At 41.0% G+C, this 21922-nt stretch overlaps 1 protein-coding gene across 2 annotated transcripts in view; it reads right to left on the bottom strand.

Moving 5' to 3' along the window:
* Positions 1-21922, bottom strand: part of E2F3 (E2F transcription factor 3) — an 84127-nt gene that overhangs the window by 3648 nt on the left and 58557 nt on the right. For both annotated transcript variants that reach the window (XM_070456202.1, XM_070456203.1), the window contains exons 2-6: positions 9656-9767; positions 8228-8447; positions 6688-6846; positions 3201-3315; positions 1307-1442 (exon numbers count right to left, since the gene is read on the bottom strand). In XM_070456202.1, coding sequence (XP_070312303.1) covers positions 1307-1442; positions 3201-3315; positions 6688-6846; positions 8228-8447; positions 9656-9767 — 742 coding nt within the window. The remainder of the gene's footprint in view (positions 1-1306; positions 1443-3200; positions 3316-6687; positions 6847-8227; positions 8448-9655; positions 9768-21922) is intronic.

Genomic DNA, 21922 nt, shown 5'->3' with positions numbered 1-21922 from the left:
ATCTAATTTGGGGGAAGCATATACATGTTGCTGTTATAGACGCATGCACTCTTTTGTTAAGGGCAATCAGACAACTTGATGACATTGTTGTTGTTTACTCTGTAAGTCACGTCTGACTTGTGTCTCCATGGACTGTAGCCTGCCAGGCTCCTCTGTCCATGGGATTTCTCAGGCAAGAATACTGGAGTGGGTTGCCACTTCCTTCTCCAGGGGAACTTCGCACCCCAGGGATGGAACCCATGTCTCCTGTATTGGCAGGCAGATTCTTTACCACTGAGCCACTAGTGAAGCCTGACATTATGGTATAGATCACCTCCTATACTAATGGGCATTGTTAAGTAGGGACTCTGGTCAGCCTTTTTTTGTTCTTGTCTACTCACTCATCTTTTAAAATATCAACTGTTAGCAAACAAGAATACAGGTAGCTTCAAAGATTAGAGACTAACAAGTTCAAAAACAAGTTCCTGATACCAGTTAGTCATCCTTTAGGAAAAACAAAAGAAAACAAAACACGCAGACTGAAAAGTTGGCTCCCAAGTAGAGATCACTGATTTTAACTTAGTCTTTTTTTGAACAACTAGCTTATTAAAGATAATTCTAAAAATACAAATAAAAGGACACATCCACTTTGAAGTTCTAGGGTGGGGGAAAAAGTGGTCTTTGGTTTTACCATTTGAGGTACCTTTTTTTTTTTTGCTCAATATTGAGTCAGATCTGGTTATTTAAATCACTTCTTGCTGCTATCTTGGGAGGGAGAAAAAAATTAAGTACATATCTCCAATCTGAGACAACAAAAAGACTACAAAGAGCTTCCTTTGCTGTGGAGACAATGAAGGGAGGAATTAGATTTATTTTTTCTTCTCCTCCCTTATTCTCTCCCCACTACACTGGGGGGGAAAATTAAGATAAAAGTTCTTGGGCAAAAGGCTTCCTTCTCCCAACTTTTTTCCAGTTCCCTCTCCAATGATCTCTGTGGTATCACTCAGAGGTATGCGGCCAAGTATAGCTGGTAATTCAACTGGATAGCTCACACCTTTACTCTTCACTTTGATTTTCCAAAACACTGCAAAGAAATGGTTTCTGCTGATAGCAAAAGCCTGAGGGGACTCCATTTAGTGGGTGGAGGAGCCGTTTGCCCAAGATCATTATTTTCTTCTGCAAACTATTTGGAATGTTTTTTTTTTTTAATGTAACATTAATGATAGAAATTTTTGTTTCTTGCCAAGACTTGTGATTCTGATAAAGGATCCTTCTAGTTACCTTCATTTTTAACACAGTTTCCAAATGACAAAAGTGGAATTTTTACCTTTGGAAGTGGGTTTAGGGATATTCCCATTGTGGTCTTGGTTGCTTGTTTTCATTGGACTGTGTGTTTCAGTCTCTTCTGGACATAAATAAACCTCAATGGGTCCTTGGGTACTTGCCAAATGTATCTGGAGGCTCTATGAATAGAAGTGAGGAAAGTTCAAACTGGAAGCTGTTTTGTAATTTTCATGGAAAAATGGGAAGTCAGAGTAATTTTCATTGTTGCTTTTGCTTCTCCACCGGTAGTCTATGTCTATCTCAGTCAATGACTGTCAGCCTCTAGAGCAGGGGTCAGCCAACTACAGCCCGAAGGTCAACCCTGTCCACCAACTGGCTTTGTAAATAAAGTTTTATTGGGAAAAGTCACACCCATTCTCATTGTTTATATGTTGCCTCTGGCTTCTTTTTTTTTTCTAAATGCTATAACGGTATGGCTGTGCAGTTGAGTAGTCCCAACAGACTACAGGGATCACACAGCCAACAATATTTACTGTCTGGCTCTTTATAAAGAAAAGCTTTGCTGATCCCTGCCAAGAGGAGGTGAATCTTTAAAAAAAAATTATTTCTTTTATGCAAACTATTAAAAGGTCTTTTAAATGTTCCAAATACCATATTTCCATGTTACTCATTCCTGAAGAGTAGGGTTTTTTTATATTGAACTTTAATCGCCACTGCATGAATAGTAAGTAGTCTTAAGTGCTAGGAACTGAGTTTAATAAAAGAATACAGCACACTAATATTTAAAATTCTTCTTCATCTAGGTCATAAACCTATTATGATCATTTAAGGTGAGAACTCTACCCTAGATGGGAGTTTATAAATTTCATTCTTTTCATTTTGTATGCATTCTTTTACTACATTTCTTTATCTTGTAGTCTAAGCTTGTATTATCAAAGTATATCCGAAAACAATCACAAAAATATCCTCCTTATTTTCTTATAATATTCTCATCTATCAACAAACCCAAAGTCTCATTTGATTTTGTAAATGTTCGTGTGTTATAAATGAATAAATTCTTTAAATGTGCTAAGATAAAGTAGGGAGCTACTTTAAAACATCTATATCTCTATTCATGGTGGAGACCATATCCAGGGTAATCAACATAAAAGTCCCCACTGGTTCAAATCAATCAGAACCACCAGATAACAAATTATGAAAAAGAGTAATCCACAAGAGGCACAGGACCCCATATACCACTTTGCAAACTATCAACCACTTTGAGTTGAAGGCCCTGCTATGTTAAAATTAGACTTTTTGGACATTCAATACATAGCAAGCTGTTGATATGTTTTTAAGGTTAGGATTAAGTAAAACAGATGGGGAAAAACTCTCAAGCTTTCAGGAAAATAAGGATATTAACTGATGTCAATGATTCTTTAAACACTAGGCATTCCAATTTGCAGCAACATGGATGGACCCCGAGAGTGTCATACTGAGTGAAGTCAGTCAGAGAGAGAAGGAAAAATATCGTATGGCATCCCTATGTGGGGAATCTAAGAGGAAATGGTACAAATGAGCTTACTTACAACTTACAAAACAGAGACTCACAGACTTAGAAAACGAACTTATGGTTGTGGGGGTCGCAGGGTCGGGGGGGAGGGCAGCTGGGAGTTTGGAATGGTCAGGTACACACTGCTATATTTAAAATGGATAACCGACAAGGACCTACCATACAGCACATGGAACTTTGCTCAGTGCTATGTGGCGGCCTGGATGGGAAGGGAATTTGGGGGAGGATGGACGCGTGGCTGAGTCCCTTCACTGTTTACTGAAACTATCATGACATAATCAGCTATACTCCAACACAAAATAAAAAGTTTATAAGGAGAAAACCAAAAAAACACCGGGAATTCCAAAAAGATCTCTGCAGATGAACAGAGATATTATCTCCTTACCTCTATTGGGTCAGGCACTTCAAGTCTTGTTTCTGGAGGGGCTTTCACAACTATAACAGTTTGGTCTTTAAGGCCACTAATTTTTCGAATATCTTGATATGTAACATAAGCTAACGTGATGAGCGTTAAGGAACTCTTCCAACTAATTGTCTCAGATGTAACCATTATGAACAGAGCAAAATAGATGCGTGGAAAAAATTTTAAGTATTTTATGTCTTATAAGAAGATACTGATATCTTCTTCTAGATCTTCCAAACAACAAATTAAATATATAGCTTTTTTCCCTGCCCATTTCTAAAAAGTCCTTGGCTACTTAAGATATAAGCACAGAAACAGAATAGTTAAACTCTCAAAAGAAAACTAATACTCAGTTTGGTCAGGGCTTTTCAAACCAGATTCCGAGTGTTCTGTCACTCAAGTTGAATGACGGCAGAATCCCAATTTACAGAAAAAAATTTGAGCTCTATTAGCCATAATTTTGTTTAAACTGCAGTAACTTCTATCTGCTACTCTATTAGAAAGTGTCAGCAGCCACCCAAAATGAATGAATGAGTAGCAAATACATTTATCCGTGGAAGAACTCCAAGTCCCACTCAGGCAGACAGCTTGTTTTCTTAAGTGCACCTGGGCTGGTTGTGTTATAGACTGCTTGCTGATAAGAGTGTCATTATTTCTCTGTTAGGAAAACTGTCCTTTGTATAATATTATTAGCTACAATATTTCAGTGCTCACAAGGAGGAAAGCAGCTTCCAGATGCTCTGCAAACTAAATGATTGAGGAAAAGAGAGTAAAATCATATTCAGTACTCTCGGTAGCTACTTCTGGGCACTGAACACTTCTTTAAAGTGCCCTGACTGACAGTCAAACCTAAGAGGATATTACGAAAGAATATGGTATTTATTATATGATAAAAGTATTTGTGCAAGCTTGCTTAGAGAGACAGGCTTTGACTTGGTGCTACTAGAGGATAGGTCACATAGCTTTCTTTTATAAGGGACATGGAATAACATAATTAATCTACAATGACTTTAGCCAGTTGCTTTTTTATATTAACTTACCAAAAAATGCCTAGGATGAAACAGCAAATCATAAGCCAATGAAGGCATTCCCAAAGGTAACATAGTGAAAGGAGGCTGTGATCTAATATGTTCGATATAGTCATAGGACTTAGCCTAGAGGAAATGATGTCCCTCAGATTAGTAGCTTTTTATTAGAAATTAAAGAAAGCTATGAACCTACTGTCCAGAAAAAAACACCTTCACCCATAATCTGCATGCACATTTAAAAAAATTTTCCTGACCATGCTGTGTGGCATGTGGGATCATAGTTCCCTGACCAGGGATCAAACCTGTCCCTGCAGTGGAAGGACAGAGGCTTAACTACTGGACCCCCAGGGAAGTCCCTGCATGCACATTTAGGGGCATCTCTCACAGACTATTGAAGTAGGAAACCACAACCCACTCCAGGCTTCTTGCCTGGCGAATCACATGAACAGAGGAGCCTGGTGGGCTACAGTCCACGGGGTCACAAAGAGCTGGGACACGACTAAAGCGACTGGGCAGCCAGCATCTCACATACTATCATGTTAAGTCTCAGAACTTCAGACAACAGCTAATTTACTGTTGAGCTTGACAGAACAGCTCATGCAGGATTCTGGGTTTTAGGTCATCATCAGTCTCATCACAGAAGCCAATTTCTATCTTAATGGGAGACTTGATGGTTGTGGATTTTTCCTGAGAACAGTGGGGAAACTGATAACTAGGTACTTGCCCCACAGCCCACTGTCAGAAAGCTATCTGACAACAACTTATTAAAATAAAAGCTCATCTACAATTACCCAACATGCTGCAGGAAGGAAAATTTCAACACATCTGTGAACAAGCTGTACCACATTCGGAACTGAATGGAAAATTGAAATAAATTGTGCAAACATATTCTCTACTCTTAGAAACTTAAAAGTGCTTCCACTGTGGCTCCCTCCTGAATTTGTTTCTTGGGATAGCAGCCCCCTACAAGGAAGCTTCCACCTTCTGCTACAAAGGTGCAGGTGGAGGTGATATGTAGGTGATAAGACTACAATGTAGCCTTATAATGTAGGTGCAGGTGTAGGTGATAAAGCTACAAGCTGCCAATCACATGTAAAAACCACATCTCCTCCTCTAAGGGGCTCCTGACTACACAATGTAGGAAACAGCCCAGCTACAGCTATTCTTATTTCTTCCCCTGTAAACCCACCCTGGCCACTGAGGGAGGGGGGATGGGCGTCAAATCATCACACCTCTTCTCCAGCTCACTAACCATCAGCTGACAAGGTTAATCCTCTGGCCAACAGGAAATGAACAACTGAGTTTTCAAAAAAACTGCTTCAATTGGAAAATAAATGTCTCCATAACTTTAAGGGAAAGGTTACTTTAGATGAGACACTACAAGAAACTGGGCAGGTCACATTTTGGTTTTTGTCTGACAAGGATAAATGTGGAGCTAAAATTAGAGATAGGATTATTTAAAATACTGGTTTTGTTTTCTGCTAATAACTGAGAAGATTGCAAAATCTTCTTGTCAGCACAATGAAGTAATTGCTCTCCCCTATGGTCTGACGTGAAGTGATGACCAGGAAGTTTCCTTCAGGTAGTCAACAGATTGTCAGCCAGTTAAGAAAAAGAGTTGGCTTTTTAATACTTTTACTTCCAAGGACTAAAACAGATAAACTGAGATTTCTTAAGCCTTAGGGTGCTTCTGAAACCAGTCTTCAGTGCTATGATTCAGCGCTGTTGTTTAGTCGACCAGTTGTGTCTGACTCTGTGACAGCATGGACTGTAGCCCACAAGGCTTGTCTGTCCACGGGATTCTCCAGGCAAGAATACTAGAGTGGGTTGTCATTTCCTTCTCCCGGGGACCTTCCCCATCCAGGAATCTGACCTGCCTCTCCTGCACTGGCAGGCAGATTCTTTACTGCTGAGCCACCATAATGTGCTTTCAAAATTACAGAACAATTCTTACACTCTTTCAATTCCTTCAACTATAGTTCAGTCACACAGAGTCAATAAATTCCAATTGCTTCCAATATCTGATGAAAAGAAAATAGAATATGAGAACCCCAACAATGATAGCTAATACCCACTCAAAATCTGGGAAGCCTAAGATGAATGTGCTGAATGTTATCATTAATATGAATACTGATACCTTATGGATCTCATTAATAGTGTTGCCCTATGCTATGAATGTACCTGTATGTCCCAACCACATGTGAATAAAACACTTTAAAAAACAGTTCCCACCTGGTTATCAAAAGAGAGATGATAGGATGCAGTCTAATAACTATCATTTCATAAATACTGAATACACATACACGCGCCTCCTCCCATCCCCCCACTTACTTGGACGAAACTAGGGTAAAATTCTCCCTTGTACATGAAAGTCAGATGGTCAACTCTGGAAATAGTCTAGAAAGCACTGACCCCCACTGAACAGGTGGCACAAAGGATATCTTTGATTCTCTGAATCCTCGGTTAACAGTTTGAGGTCCAGGGTGCAGCTTTGGATCAGTTCATCTAATTTCTTCTCTTCCTGACTGAGCTCGGTCACTTCTTTTGACAGGCCTTGACACTGGGCCAGCATGCCCCCGTCCTCAGACAGACTGCAGCCCCTGGAAATCCAAACACAGACTCTGCCTGGCTGTTCAACAGGCCAAAGGTGGGGGGGTATTGGGGGGGGGGCAGTGAAAGGGAGGGCTGGGAGAAATGGTCCTTTGGGTAAATGTCCCCTCTTGATGCAGGAGGTCACATTGCTTGTTAGCCAAGTGTTAAAATTAGAACATTTATACATATTTTTTTTTATACATACGGTCCTTCACTTTTCACACTATAGAAATTAAGTGAGGAAACACTGCTATTTTCAGGTTTCTTTCCTCCATAGGAGGCCTGTTTCTTTAGAAGACTCAAATTCAAAAGGCAGAAGGAGGCAGCTCTTCTTCCCGCCACGTGCCTCCCAGCAGGGAAAAGAAATGGAGGGGGAAAGTCAAGAAACAGCAAAGTAGAAAGACTGGAAGGAAAAGATGGAATGGTTCAAAAATTCAACCAAACATCATCCCAAAAAAGCATGAAAAACCTAGGTAATTTCTGAGGGTCTTATACCAACAACTAAAAAGGAAAAGGAGGTTAAGGAAACACAGATGTGGTGGATGCAAGAACAAAGACCAATCCCCAATAGGTCTGTCTCAACCGTTGGCTAAAATGGGTTACTGAATCGTCACGAAATTCCAAAAAGTACAAAAAAACTACCTGTTTGTTTTACTATGTTCGAAGTAGTATTTTTTCAAAGTCAACCCATAACAGACTTATTCCCTCTAATAATGCTTTGGACGTTGCTTCTCAAATACTGGGTGTTCAGATTCTCTGTCCATAATTCACAAATGACGTGATCATACATTTAATCATGTGTGTGGGTGTGTAGGTGACAAGTATTATCATCTCGGCTTTCCAGAAGGAACCAAGGCATTTAAGTCTTGACTTAGTTTACACAGAAAGTGAGTTAACCTACAGTGAGAACCATGGATAAAGATACTGTGTATATACACGTATGTGTTGATACACAGCCATAGATAGTTTCTAAATTCCTATTAGAGACAAGCCAGAGACCTGTGTAAGCATCTGTGAGATTACATGGGAGCACACACGCTGATATCATGGGGACCGCTGAACAGCGTGTTACTGCACATCTGCGGAGCCCTATTTAATCCCAGGATCCCCTTGCTTGAGGTTGATTGAATATAAGTCCTTTTATCTACGACACCATCTAAACAGAAGGTCTCTTTGTAAAGAGACTTTGAACTTCGGGCTAAGGAACTGAGGAGGGAAGAGAGGAGAGAGAAGAAGAGAGTAGGAGAAAAAAGGAATGAAAAAAAGTGTGGGCATGAGTGTGAAAGCTGGGGCTGGGAGAAACCCCGCTGCAGTTTGCAAAGAACCCCACCCCCACCCCCAGCCCAGAGCCAGCGAACTGGGGGGCGTGGCGGGGTGACCCATACTCACATCCACTGCACGTTGTTTTTAGACTTCTTCTTAATGAGGTGGATGCCTTCCAGGACGTTGGTGATGTCATAAATCCTTCTCTTTTGCACCTTCAGCACCTCTGCTGCCTTGTTCAAATCCAAGACCCCATCAGGGGACTGGCTCAGCAGCTGAATGAACTTCTTGGTGAGCAGACCAAGGGATGTATCATACCGTGTTTTTTCTGAGGGAGATTTTGGAGCTTAAAGAAAAACAAAAACCGAGCGGGTGGGGGGGATACGGGGAAAGGTAAAGAAATGAAGGGTTTCTTTGCAGTCAAGCAAGCCCCCTCTCCCCCAGCAGCCCAGCTATTAGCGTCAGAAGCAAAGCTGTTGTTGCTGATGTTTTTGGTGAGTCATAGAAAGCTATGAACTGCTTTATTAGAAAGGGAAGGGATGTAAAAATTCCTGTTTGATGAAAGTGTTTCACTGTGAATTTCTCGGTAGTTTCTATTTTGACTTATCTTACTCCCTGGGACTAGTGAATTATCTCACACATGGTAGGTGTTCAAAACTATCTGCTGAATGAATGAAAAGTGCTGTAGCCTCATGGAATCAGCACACAGAGCCTAACTCAACGGGTTCAGACTGTGAACCTCTCCAGCCTTCAATGACAGACCCATCCTAACTGGCTTTTCAGACTCCTTTATCTGTTTGCATATAACTTGTTCACCAACTTTTCAAATAATGTAGATGAACAATGCCTAGGAAAGTCTTTCAGGCCCATCTCCCCATCCCTCTGGTATGAAATATCCCCATTTAATATTGTATTTATTCTCTTATAGGTATACAGGTCAAGGGTTTAACTGAGTTTGACACACCATTTGTGGACTGCCTAATTCATAAACTACAGGTTAGGAGAGGATGAAGTCTAAATTAATTTAGCCTCCACATTAAACGCCAGAGACATAAAGGACAATTTAGCTATTTACAACCTCCTTTTCTCTCAAAGAAACAATTATTGTGTCGATGGAAACGCAAACTAGCTGCAATTCATTGGTCTCCATCAATTCTTATGCTGCCATATGCTGAGCTAGAGATTTAGGCCAACAGAGGTAACATCTAACGCCCAGCTGGCCTTGGTCCCTCAAGTAAGGTCCATGAAGGAAAGTTAAAAGTTAGCTTTGATTACAGAATGGTGCCAAAGGGTTTGCATTCTGAGTTGAAAAATGAAACTGCGCACATCAGCAGAGGCCTCCCCTGAAGTCAGCACACAGGTAACAGGACTCACTCTGTAAACCTTTCACTGGATGTCTGCAGACATTATATTTATTTTTTTGGACAGGCAAAGACAGAAATGGAAAAGGACCAAACATGCCAAAATTGTCCACACCTTGGCGTCCCTTCAGCCACAAGCTCTGAAAGTCGGGAAGCTCCCACCTGGGAGAGGGAGAGAGGACAGAATCCTTACTTTTTGGGCTGTCTGGACTTCGGAGTGCAGCTCGTCCTTTGCCCTTGGGGGTTTTTAAACCATCTGAGAGGTACTGCTGACCGCTTTCTCCTAGCTCCAGCCTGCGCTTTGCCTGGAATAAGAGAGTACAGTTGTTGGTGGCGGGTCATGTGGACAGTCACAAGTGAGGCTGTGGCCTGGCTCCTGCCAAATGCAGCAGGCTCGCATCAGCCCTATCCTGGGCCTCTCAGCCTCCTCTGGGTCTCAGTTCCCTCCAGCCTGGGCTCCCCGGAACCCTCTGAGGTGGGGCTCTCGCCTCCTGTGCACAGATGGACAAATCCAACGCTCCGTGGCCACTTTGTTCATTTACTCATGGATTCAACACACGTGCTAGGCATGGGGCTGGAGGCTGAGAATACCGCAGGCACCATGGCACTTTAATTCACTTTCCCCCAGCAAACCTTGGCTGCTACCTCCATCTCTGACCTGGGCTGAACCCCCTTCCATGTGCTCCCCCAAACACTCTTGTGTTTGTTGGTATCATAACACTTGCTGGATATGAGAGTTATTTTACTTATCTGTTTCTCATTTCCTTTAAGGCAGGGACTGTTTCCCATTTATCTTTGCATACCTAGGGCTTGGCACAGAGCCTAGGTTTCTGTAAGTATTCAATCACACACACAGTCTCCCTCTCTATATATACATATATTGATATATTCAATGAAAGAAAGAGTGATTGAACAGGAACACAACTAGTCACAGACTACAAATGGTCATTCATCAGAATAAAAAACACCACAAACACTCAATCTTGAGCTTCCACTAGGATTACTTTCTGCATTTTGTTACCAACCTAGGCAAACGAGTAAGTTCTCACCCAACTTTTTCCTCTGATTTTCACTTTAAAAATATCCACTTTGGGTCTTCTGTGTATTGGGCTCTGGGCTTAGGGAACAGAGCTAAGCAAGACAGATAAAGAGTCCCTTGGTTCCCAGTGTGTAGAGACCAGGAGAGAAGCCAGGTAATTAAGTACGTAATTGCTGACTGCTGACTGCATGGGTGTGAAGGGTGTTCAGACAGGGGTGGTACCAACTAGACACCCACACGGCAATGTGCATTTAGGCTCATTTCAGGGCGGATTCCTCTAATGAGAAGATTTACAATTTCAAAATAATTCCCCATGACATAGACAACGAAGTAACAACTTATCAGTTGATGACACATATCCAGTTTCTCTACGGAAAAGTTATCAGCTAAATTCATTCTGTTCACTACAGTGGCCATAAGCCACAGGAGGCTCATGTGAACTGACATGTGCTGTCCATTTAAGACACACACTGGATTTCAAAAACTACGGGTGAAAGAGCTCATGAATCATTTTTTATATTGATTACATGTTAAAATGGTGCAGTTTTGGCTTTATAAATTATTAAATAATTTACTATTAATCATTTTACCCATTTCCATATCTATATACATACACACATTTATATCTTTTTATAGTGTGGCCTGCGTTTGTGCACACATTATCTTTCCACTGAGCAGTGTTGAGCTAAACATCATCACTCCAAAGGCCCAGAAATGACAATTAGCAAATTAATCTTGTGTGCGTGCTAAGCAGCTTCAGTCGTATCCGACTCTGTATGACCCTGTGGACTAGCAAAGCCTGCCAGGCTCCTCTGTCCATGGGATTCTCCAGGCAAGAATACTGAGAGTGGGTTGCCATGACCTCCTCCAGGGGATCTTCTGGACTCAGGGATTGAATACCGCGCCCCTCCACCCCCGTCTCATGCTTTCTGCCTTGGCAGGAGGGTTCTTTACCACTAGCACCACCTGGGAAACCCTCTGCATGTCATCATCTGCTCCCAAATAGTTTGTCAAATCCTTGTATGGGCCTGTTGCTTTGGTTGGCCCAGCAAACATTCCCTCTTCATTGGGCAAGTTCCCTGATTGTTCTTTGGGGAGCATCTCTTCCCATAGGCAGGTGTATCCGTGCACACGGGTGACCCTGACTGGGCTGGTCTTTCTTCCCATCCTCACTCTCCCCGACAGTGAATCGAGTCAGATGACCCAAGACCAAACCTGGGTGAACAAGGCAACCCAAGGAAGTTTTCTGGAACTACTGCTAGGAAGGAGTATGGCTTGTTAGTAAGGTTAAATTATTAGCTGGAAGCGGCCTGAAAATGAGGCCTCCCCAGGGGAAAGCGGAGTGCGGAAAAGGAGCGATGGGAGCCTGAGGCCATCCTTCAGAACTCTGGGTCAGGACATGAGGTTGGTCTTCCCCAGACTTCTCAGTTACACTAGCCAATAAAGCCTCTTTATTTCCTCAGAGCACTTTGAGCTGGGCTCCTGAAGGAGGGTGAGGTGGGCAGAATGACTGAGTCACAACGGTCTCCAGCACAATGTGGAGCCAGTGTACGTGGCTAAAAAGGGGCAGGGTGTGGGGGCCACTTCTTGTGGTCTTCAGGAAATTACTACTGGGAGAGACAAGCTTCATTTGAGGCTTACCTAAAAGTAGAGAAGAAGAAAAGCTCTACAGCTCTGCTCTAGAGACGCTTTCTCTCTGTAAAATGAATCCAAGAACTTGAGAGCTGTATTCTCTGCCTGGGCTAGCGCCCACAGAAGGAAAGTCAAATGGGAAAAGAGCTTGGGATCCTAAACTCCTGCACCCTACAGGCTGCATCCTCCTTGACTCCTCAATAAAGAACCATCCACTGGCCAGCAGCCTGGGGACATACTCGTTTTTGCTTCCCTATCCTAGGCTGTTGTTTCCAATTGCTCTGAGGCTAAGGTCCATGGAAGCAGTAGGCTGCGGGCTGGGGGAAATTCTGAGATCTGTTGCTAAGAAACTCAGATTCAACTTCAAGGACCAGAACTAAGTCAGGCTGTGTGACTTTGGTAACCAAGCACCAAACCAAAGTGGACCAAATCTCAATACTAGATAGAAAATTGACTCAATTTGAAAGGCACCCAAGAAAGCAATGGCCTATGAGACCTCCGTCTCTAAGGGAATCAATCACTAAGCCTGTGAATGAGCTATGAAAGAAGGGCACCCTCAGAAAAATCCTCCCAAAGGATAGAAATCAGAGTGGCCATTTTGGCCCCACAAGCAGGTCACATCTCCAGAAAGCCTTCTGCTGTGGGGATGACACGATACCCTTCGGGAGGTGACCTCCGTGTGTGATCTCCCCTTTTTCAAATGGAAGTTTCGGGTTATTCTGTTACCTTTCCTCCACTAGGCAGTGAGTAGGGACTCAACTGAACCATACATAACTTGTGCAAGTCCTAGATCTTAAGACAGGCACAATAACTAGACTCTTTTGGGGGAAGGGCTCCACACTTTGATATATGATGCAGCAACATTACTTTAATGGTTACCTTAGCAAGTTCGAGCACACGTGCTTGCTGAAACAAACAAGAAGCCAGATGGGAGGATTTAAACAGGGCAGGTAGCCTCCACCTACCCTGGGCAGAGCCCTGGGCAGAATATCAGCATAGAGGAAAATCTCCTCTTGGTTATCTCAGTGTTTATTTGCTCTTAGTGTGAACGTCTTGCTGAACGGAGAGCTAACCTGTTTATAAAGGGATCTTTACATTACATGTCCCCAACCAGTAAAGCAACTAATACATCTGGTACTTAACAGAAGGCCCAGCCATTTGGTCCTGAGGAGGAATAAATGCTGACCATGAGCCATGCAGCATCTTCCTGAGCTGTTATTATCAAGGGTGGTTTTTACTGGAAAGGAAGTATGTGCTAACTTCAGGACCTCAGCCCTAACTATGGTGACATGACTCTATATGGAAGAGTTGCACCATCAAGCGTTTCAGAAAATATACACATGAAAATAACAGGAGTAACTGTCAGGCAGCCAAGCAGTGGGCTGAGGGGAACATCCATGCTTTCTGTCTACCTTGGTATTTGTTGCTCCTATTTTTTCATCTGGGGAACTTCTTCACAGTTCTTAGTTTAGGTGGTTCCTTTGTCTCCAAGCTTGAGAACGAAATGCCTGACACTGCTCAGCATCTTAGGCTGGCCCTTCCCATTAAGGCTGCAGAGGTGGGTGCCTTAATCTGGGCCCATCCATCAGCATGGTCCAGCCGGCTGGCTAACCTGACTGGTTGATGGATGGGCCCACGACCAAAGCAGGATCAAACAGTCAGTAACAGGATTTCTGTTGCAAAGTACTGGGTTCTTCTCACTGTGAGTTATTAGGCTAGTAGGACGTGAGCCTGGAGCTCCCTAGGAGATGAGCCAAAAGAGAAGAAAGCAGAGTTAAGAGCTGAAGAGAGACTGAGTCCCTTCAGAGGGGTTGCTAGATGTCACCAGTCCCAAAGACAGAGCTACCCTGGACCTTCATTTGTGTGAGCTGACAAATGCCCCTTTTTGGTAAATGACAACAGTTAGATTACTATCACTTGCAACCAAGAGTCCTAGATACAGCCTTTTAGTATTAACTATGGCACACTCAACATTTGAGTGCTTACAATATATCATATAACAGGTTAATAGCTTTCCACTCAACTATGTATCTTATTTTTACAACAACCCCATAAAGTGGTTAATATAATTTCCTACTTTACAGGAGAAAATGGAGATTTAGGTTTCTTAAATAACTTTTCCAATATCCCCACAGTCAGTAAATATGTACTCCAAAGTCTGTGTCTATAACCATTCCATAAAATGATAGTGAAAGATTGGCATATAAAAATATTTGAAGTTATATTAAACTGATACCATCTTACTTTATGATAAACCTGTTTTATTTTATTCATAATTTTAAAAACTTTCCTTTATATAATAAACGCACAAGATAATTCAAGCAGCACAAATAGATATACCTGGACAGCTAATCTTTCTCCCATTCTTTTCTGTTCCTTTTAAAATTTTTATTGAGGATAGTTGATTTTCAATGTTGTGTCTTTCTCCCACTCTCGATCCCCAATTCCCTTCCTCAAAGGCAAGCATTACTGAGTTACTTAGATATCCTTTTAGACAAGCTGTGCAAATACAAGTACATATAATTTTAAATCATCACACCTTATAAAAATTTTACACAAATGGTACCAAACCACACACTGTTAATAATGTCTTGGAGTTTGGTCCCTATCAGTATACACAGAATGACTTTATTTTTTAGAACTGCATAATAGTGTATCCATCAAAATATATCATGATTTGTCTACTTAAGACAGACACCTACTAATGGGCATTCAACACTCCTCTGCTATAACCACTTCCCCAATAAATATTCATGACAGCATCGTGGGCTAGGCATTCCTAAACCCATCTTGCACTGAGGCAGAGAAGTTAAGGATTTACCTAAAATCTCAGTTAATAAATCACAGAAACCAGGACTGAACTCAGATCTGTTCAAATAGCTTGTGAGTGACCATGACTTCCCTGGACTGATTGACATATCCCTCCTTTGCTGCCATAGTGGTTTCTGAGCTGTTGGGGCATGATTTCACTATCATAACACATAGACTCTCCAGGTTTCCACACTGGACCATGAGCTCAGATCTTAAGTAGCTTAGTTTCCCCAAAGCCTTGCATATGGTATGCACTCAATCAAACTGACGTCTTTATTTTCAATGAATTGAGGAAAAGTTTCTTGGCAGGTAAATCACAAAGCTCCAACATTACCAACCTATAAAAGAGATAAATATATACATACATATACATACACACACACATATACATACATCTACATGTTTGGAAGTATTTTTTTAAGACATATTTATAAAGGGGAAAATTAAGGTTACACAAGGATATGTATAGTATTATCTCAAGGGGGTAAAAAAACTATAAAACTATAGACTCAATATGAAATTTCCCATGTATCCACAGAGAAGTCTGAAAAGATCCACATCCAATGTTAATGGAGATTATGTCTAAGAAGTAAAATTAAACATGAGGTAATGATTTCATGTTTATAGTTCTATAATATTTGGTTGGATTTCACAAAGTGAGGTGTCTGTATACACATTAAATTTATATCTTTCAAACTAACACTTCCACTTTTAAGAGTATATTCTGAGAACATTTATGTTGTTTCTACACTTTGTCTATTAAAAACAGCACACCCAGTTTCTTGAATATTTATACTTTTCCACATATGTCCAACACAAATGCCCAATCTCAGAAGAAAAATTCAGGAAGTTATTCTACATTTATATAACGGAATGTTATGCAATTAATAACGTACATTTATGTATGTAAGGTTTTTTTTTAAGCAGTAAGCAGTAAGATTTACTACTTCTGTGGGAAAACTATATCCATAGAAAGAAAGTATCTAAGGATACATAATAACAGTTTAAGAGTATTCATCTTTGGGTGGTAGGATTACAGTGATTTTATTTTCTTAACTTGTTTTTTACTTTTTTTTTTTTTAATGTTTTATTTATTTATTGGCCTCACTGTTCCCTGACCAGGGACAGAACTCATGCCCCCTGCAGAGGAAGCACAGAGTCTTAACCACTGGACTTTCAGGGAAGTCCTCTTAACTTTTAATATTACTAAGTCACTTTAAAGTGAGTGTGGGTTTCTTGCATAAAAAGAAAAATAAAAATCATTTCCATTTGGAGTTCAGCAAAAGAAGTCTAGTGGTTTATACCCACTCAATGTGTATGGGTACTGTACTGGTTCAAAACAAAAATGGGGGTATGCTACCAGAACAGGCATCCCATTTTCATGGTGGGAAGGGAAGGGGTATTCTTATCTAGCATTCAACTGAGTCATAGGGAAAAAAAGATAAATCAAGAAAAAAATCATGCTGTGAACATTAAAATAAACTCCCTTTACCCTGGTTAACAGATCTGAGCAAAGGAAAGAATTTAGAGATATTTTGTCTCAAAGTCAAGGGCAAGACAGGGCATTCTGAACAGAGGGAGGGAAATAAGAGGAAAACAGACTTTAAATAAATAGCATGAGGACCAGATTCAACACAACAGTGAAATAACCCAAAGGAGGCGATCTCCAGCTTGAGACCAGATCACACTCGAAACTCACTTGGATTCTGGCCATTAGGTCAGTGGGTTAGGGCACCGGGATTTTAAGAAAAGAATACCTAGTTTCCAGCTGTGACTACATATTAACTCAACCTGGTTAGCCATTTAAAAAGGGAGTGGGAGCTGGGGGCCTTAAGCGGGCTGTCCAAGCACCAGAAACACAGTGACTTGCAAGGGCCCTGGTTTGGAGGGGCTGGCGGGTGAGGAGGGGGGCTTGGGTGCAGAGGATGAAAAAAGGGCCAGATCATCGTCCCTGAACTACCAGACTAATAACCACACTGCCAGCATCCATCTTTCATTGAACATGAGGTTACCTAAGAGCAAGAACTCTGGTCTTCCTAGGAGTTTTTTCCAGCAACAGGTTAAGTTTAGAATCTATTGAGAGTAGCTGTTAGATGAGAAGCCTACTCAGAAACCAGTATCTCCAAGGACTGATGAACAGCACACAGGAAGCTCACATGTGAGCACCTGGCACTGGCAGTAGCCAGCGTGCATTCCTCTGGGTGGAGATGCCGCCTCATGTCCCACATTCCAGCCACGAGCGTCTGGTGGGCAGAATAGTATCTTTTCTTTTTCAGGTGTCCCCCTCCACGCCTGCTTCATGGCCCCAGCCAAATCCTTTCATCATTTCTCACTGGACTACTAGAATGGACCCCAAAATTGACCATGTTGCTTCTTTTGATTTGTAAACAATAGATCTAGGCATTTTAAGTTCACTCTAACTTGTATCCGTGGACTAGTTTGGGAATCTAACCAGGTACACAGGAGTGTTTCTAAAGGAAAAGAGATCTTAAACTGAGGTGCAACTTTTGGAACAGAAGTCAATTACTTATGAACTGGTGACTACCTTCCTTTCTATATTTAAAAACTTTGAATTAAAGTTACTTGACTGTTACAACCTAGAGAGGTGGGATGAGGTGGGAGGTGGGAGGGAGTCTCAAGAGGGAGGGGACATACGCATGGATACTGATGGCTGATTGACGTGGGTATGTGGCAGAAACCAACACAATACTGTAAAGCAGTTATTCCCCAATTAAAAATAAATTTAAGTTAAAAAAATAAAGTTAGTTGAGGAAATAGATGGGAAAAAATATGTTAAAAAAAAGAAAAAAAAACAACCCTGTCTGTCCCCCCAATGCCCACCCCATTCCCCATTAAAGTGGGAAATACTCTCTCATATGAAGGTATAGAAAGCCTCCTTATCACCAGAATTAGGGAATTCAAGGGTAAGGAAGCCGTATAAACAAACTTTGTTACTTCTTCATTAGGTTGTTACCCCAAGCACAAGCCCCTTTGTGGTTAAATTTTCACAAGAAATTGGTTCTTCATCTAAAATGATAAACAGCCTGCTTCGATCACTTTGGGGATCTTAGTCCTCTGAGACTTCGTGCGTATGAATTGCTTCCCCCGCCCTCCCCGGTTAATCGGTTTTGTGTTAATTAAATCATTACACTAGCCAAAGGAACTCAAGAGGGGTAGGGGAGAAATTCCCCCCTCTTGAATCAACCACAGAAACTGAAGACTCCCAGTCCTCTCTCCCAGTTTCCTGAGAACCTGGGCTAGGGTTCCCTGGGCTGGGGACAGGCAGATACACCTTCCCTGGATCTGGAATCTGGAGTTGCTCCAGCACAATAGATCGGCGGCTGATGGCTGCGGTGAAATGTTTTAGCTGTGGTTCTGGCTACAGATCCTTCCTTGTTTCTGCCTGTTTGCCAAGCCTGGTTCTCTAATCTTCCTGACAATTCAGTGGAGTTATCCAATATCCTTTCAATAAATATCTTTTCTGCTTAAGCTGGCCAGAGTTGAGTACTATTGCTTGCAACAGAGTCAGTTTCCTGGTCCCGCTGTTAATCCATTTTTTTCCTGGAACACCTTCCAACAGTAGTATGGAAGAGAAAATCTGAGCCCTTATATACCTGAAACGTATGTTCCACCCTCACACTTGACAGTTTGTCTAAGCTAAGAATTGAAGGTTGACCTTCAGTAGTCCTCGGGACTCTGAAGTCACTGCTCCCAGGGTTTTGATATCCAGAGTAGATGATGAGAAACCTGCGGTCACAGATTCTCATTTCTTTGAAGCTCTTCGATTTTTTAACTTCCCTGAAAGCTTCCAGGCCTGTCTCACACTTGTAAAATTTCACAACACATAGGTGTGCATCTTTTTTTCACTTACTGTGGGCTTCTAGAAACTACATGCTTGGCCTTCAGCGGTGAGGAATATTTATGCTGTAAACCATTCCCTCTCGTTGTGGTCTAATCTTTCTGGAATTCCTATTGCTCTTGGATTGATCCTCTAAAGCTTTTATCTTCTATTTTCCATGTCTTTTTGTTGTTGTTGTTCTACTCACTAACATCAAATTTACTTACTTGCTTACACCAAATTTAGCTTTTATTTGACTTAAAAAAAGGGCAACTAGATTTTTAATTTCCAGGTACGTTTGTTTCGCTCCCTCAACCTATTTTCATAGCATGTTGTTCTTGTTTCATGAATAGCAAAGCCTAATACCACTAATTATTTTTAAGGTTTTTTTTTTTTTAAATTGTGGTGAAAGTCACATAACAGAAAACATACTATTTTAACCATATTTAACACTATAGTTCAGTGGCACTAAGTACATTCACTAATGCCTGAATGTGGAATCCAGAAAAATGGTACCAATGAACCTGTTTGCAAAGCAGAAATAGAGACACAGATGTAGAGGGCGTATGGACACCAAGCGGGGCGGGGAGGGCGGGCACAGGGAATTGGGAAATGGGATGCATTGGAAGGTTGGGATTGACACATACACTATTGGGTCTCTAGGTATAAGGCACTGTGCTTGGCACTTTATATCAGTAAATGGACCCACACAATAAAGGCAATTGTTTCTTTTGAAAATAGGAGCTGAAGCTGTAATGTCTTTCTACCCCTAATAATATGCTGGTCTTAAAAAGTGAAGACCTCTGAAAACCTTTAACAGATTAATTCTGTCAATCTGTCTGGTTATGTATCTCAAACTAAGAGTAAATGGGTAAGAAGCTTAAGACAAAGTAATGATTAATAAGTTATATAGACCTAATGCTACTCAGATGAAATAAGAAAAAATGGGTAATACTTTTAATAATAAGAAACATTACGATGACTCTTTTTATCTGTGAGTCATAGAGGTCTCTAAATCAGAGTGGGCAAAAGATTTTTATCCCCTCTGCAATGCTTAAGCTTTATTGCTCCCTTCAAAGTCTGAATTTTCTATGCTCTTACAGAAAAATAAATGACAGGGAAAATTGTGCAATTAAATTGCTAACTTAAAAGACAGTTTTACATTTATTCATATTACCAAATTCATAATGTGTTCTTCTTTAATTTAAATGATTGCTAGACTTGAATATGTAGTTATTGCCCATAAAATGGAATTCAAGAATTCTTCTCTTCAGACATCTGAATTTCCAATTTGGAGGTTGGCAAAAGTATTTAAAATATATTCAGTGATGGGCAGTTAGGAAACTTAGGCTCTCATTCTGCTGCTCTCACTGGAGTACTATCTAATCTCCACTTCCCTTTCCAATTCCTAGTGTTTTTCCTTCAGATTTTACCTCCTTTCATCAGCAGTGGAATAAATCAGGAAGACCAGGCAGTAAATATTTCAGGCCTTGTGGGACACAGCTCTGTGGTGACTGCTCAAATCTGCTGTTGTAACAAGAGAGCAACCAGAGCACATACAGATACAGGCTTGACTCTATTCCAACAAAACTTTATTTAAAAACAGGCAGTGGAACAGACATGGCCTTGGGCCACAGTCTATGGACTCACAGGATAAATCATTATCATCTTAACAAATTTTCATTATGTTTTATCAAAGGACATCTATGTTGCTCACACCAAACACTAAAATTTTATGAAGTGACAAAGCCAATCATCTTTCGGGTTAATGAAATTACATCTCTATCGTGCTTAATGTTATCTGTGAGGACTCAAAACAAGTACTAAAAATAAAAGCAACTCTGAGCCATCCATTTGAATAGTTGGACCTCATTCCATCCATGGAAAACAATGATAATTAAACACACAAAGGTACTGCTTTCTATGTCCTCAACCATTCACCTCTAAAAAGATAGCTTATAGATGTAATAAAGAGATATAAACAAATTCTTACCATGGGTTTGATGGATCAGTTTTAGAGAGTAGTAATTCACTGTTTCATTACTAGCACCAAAAAATGTCAGCAATCTTTCTCCCATTGAGTTACTGTTAACACATGAGGGTAATTGTTCTGAATCTAGACTGGTAAGTTCACAGAAGCTTGCTTCAAAACATAGTTGCTAAAACAGCTTGCAGCACAGTGCTGGTACCTTAAATCTCAGAAAAACAGCATGTGTTTAATTATCACCCAGGGTTCAAGGGACAGGGCACTTGGCTATGGAGGACATAGATTCACAAACTATCTCCTGGTACAGAAGTAAGATATTAATAAATGGACTTCAAGAAGTAAGAATGGTTTTGGAAGATTCATGACCCTAGTTGAAGAACTCCTTCTTAAAGTAGTAAAGTGTTACTTTAAGAAATACAAAGAACATAAAGCTAACATCTGCTAGTGTCGAATCATGTCAGCAATATTCAGTACTTGTACAACTGACTTGATGGCCAAAAAGTGCTGCTTTCCTGCTCATTCAACTTTCATTTTGTGGCAAACTCAATTCCTGTATTTGAGGGCTGGGAGTTTCCAGGCTGCAGTAGTACAACAGGAAGGAACCCAGGTGAAGGCTGAGTTGAGAAGATGTTGCTTAGAGTCTGGGAGTTCAAAATAGCTACAATTTGGACAAAGGACCAAAAAGGAAAGAACTATTTAAAGACAGAATCTTGGAAATCTGCAGAAGGTCCCTTGAATTCAGCAGACCCCTGATCTGTTGATGTATGTGAAGACACGAATCAAGTCTAGGAACAAGAAACACCCACAAGGGATGGAAAACACTGTTGAGAGTTCCCACAGGGCCTGAAACCACAGGCACATTGTTCCTACAACTGTTCTCAAGCTGGAAGGAAAAAAAAAAACTACCCATAACTCATGAGGTATAGGGTAGAAAACTCAGAAAAGTGTTGTCTCATTGCTGAGGCAAAAGCAGCCCTTAAATAAACATTGCTCTTGTCCCACCCAAAAAAGCAAGACCTGAAAGATCAAACTGTTTCTAAGAAACTAAACTGCATTTCAAAACAAAACTCAAGAATATTTACAGAAATACAAAATTGTCTAGCACCCAACAATGACTGTTATCCAACCAGAGATAACCAGGCTTCCAAGGAAG

This window comes from Odocoileus virginianus, chromosome 27 (genome assembly GCF_023699985.2).
Source record: "Odocoileus virginianus isolate 20LAN1187 ecotype Illinois chromosome 27, Ovbor_1.2, whole genome shotgun sequence".
Classification (NCBI taxonomy): Eukaryota; Metazoa; Chordata; class Mammalia; order Artiodactyla; family Cervidae; genus Odocoileus; species Odocoileus virginianus.
The sequence above is the reverse complement of the archived record's forward strand: the minus strand, read 5'-3'. Positions and strand labels throughout refer to the sequence as shown.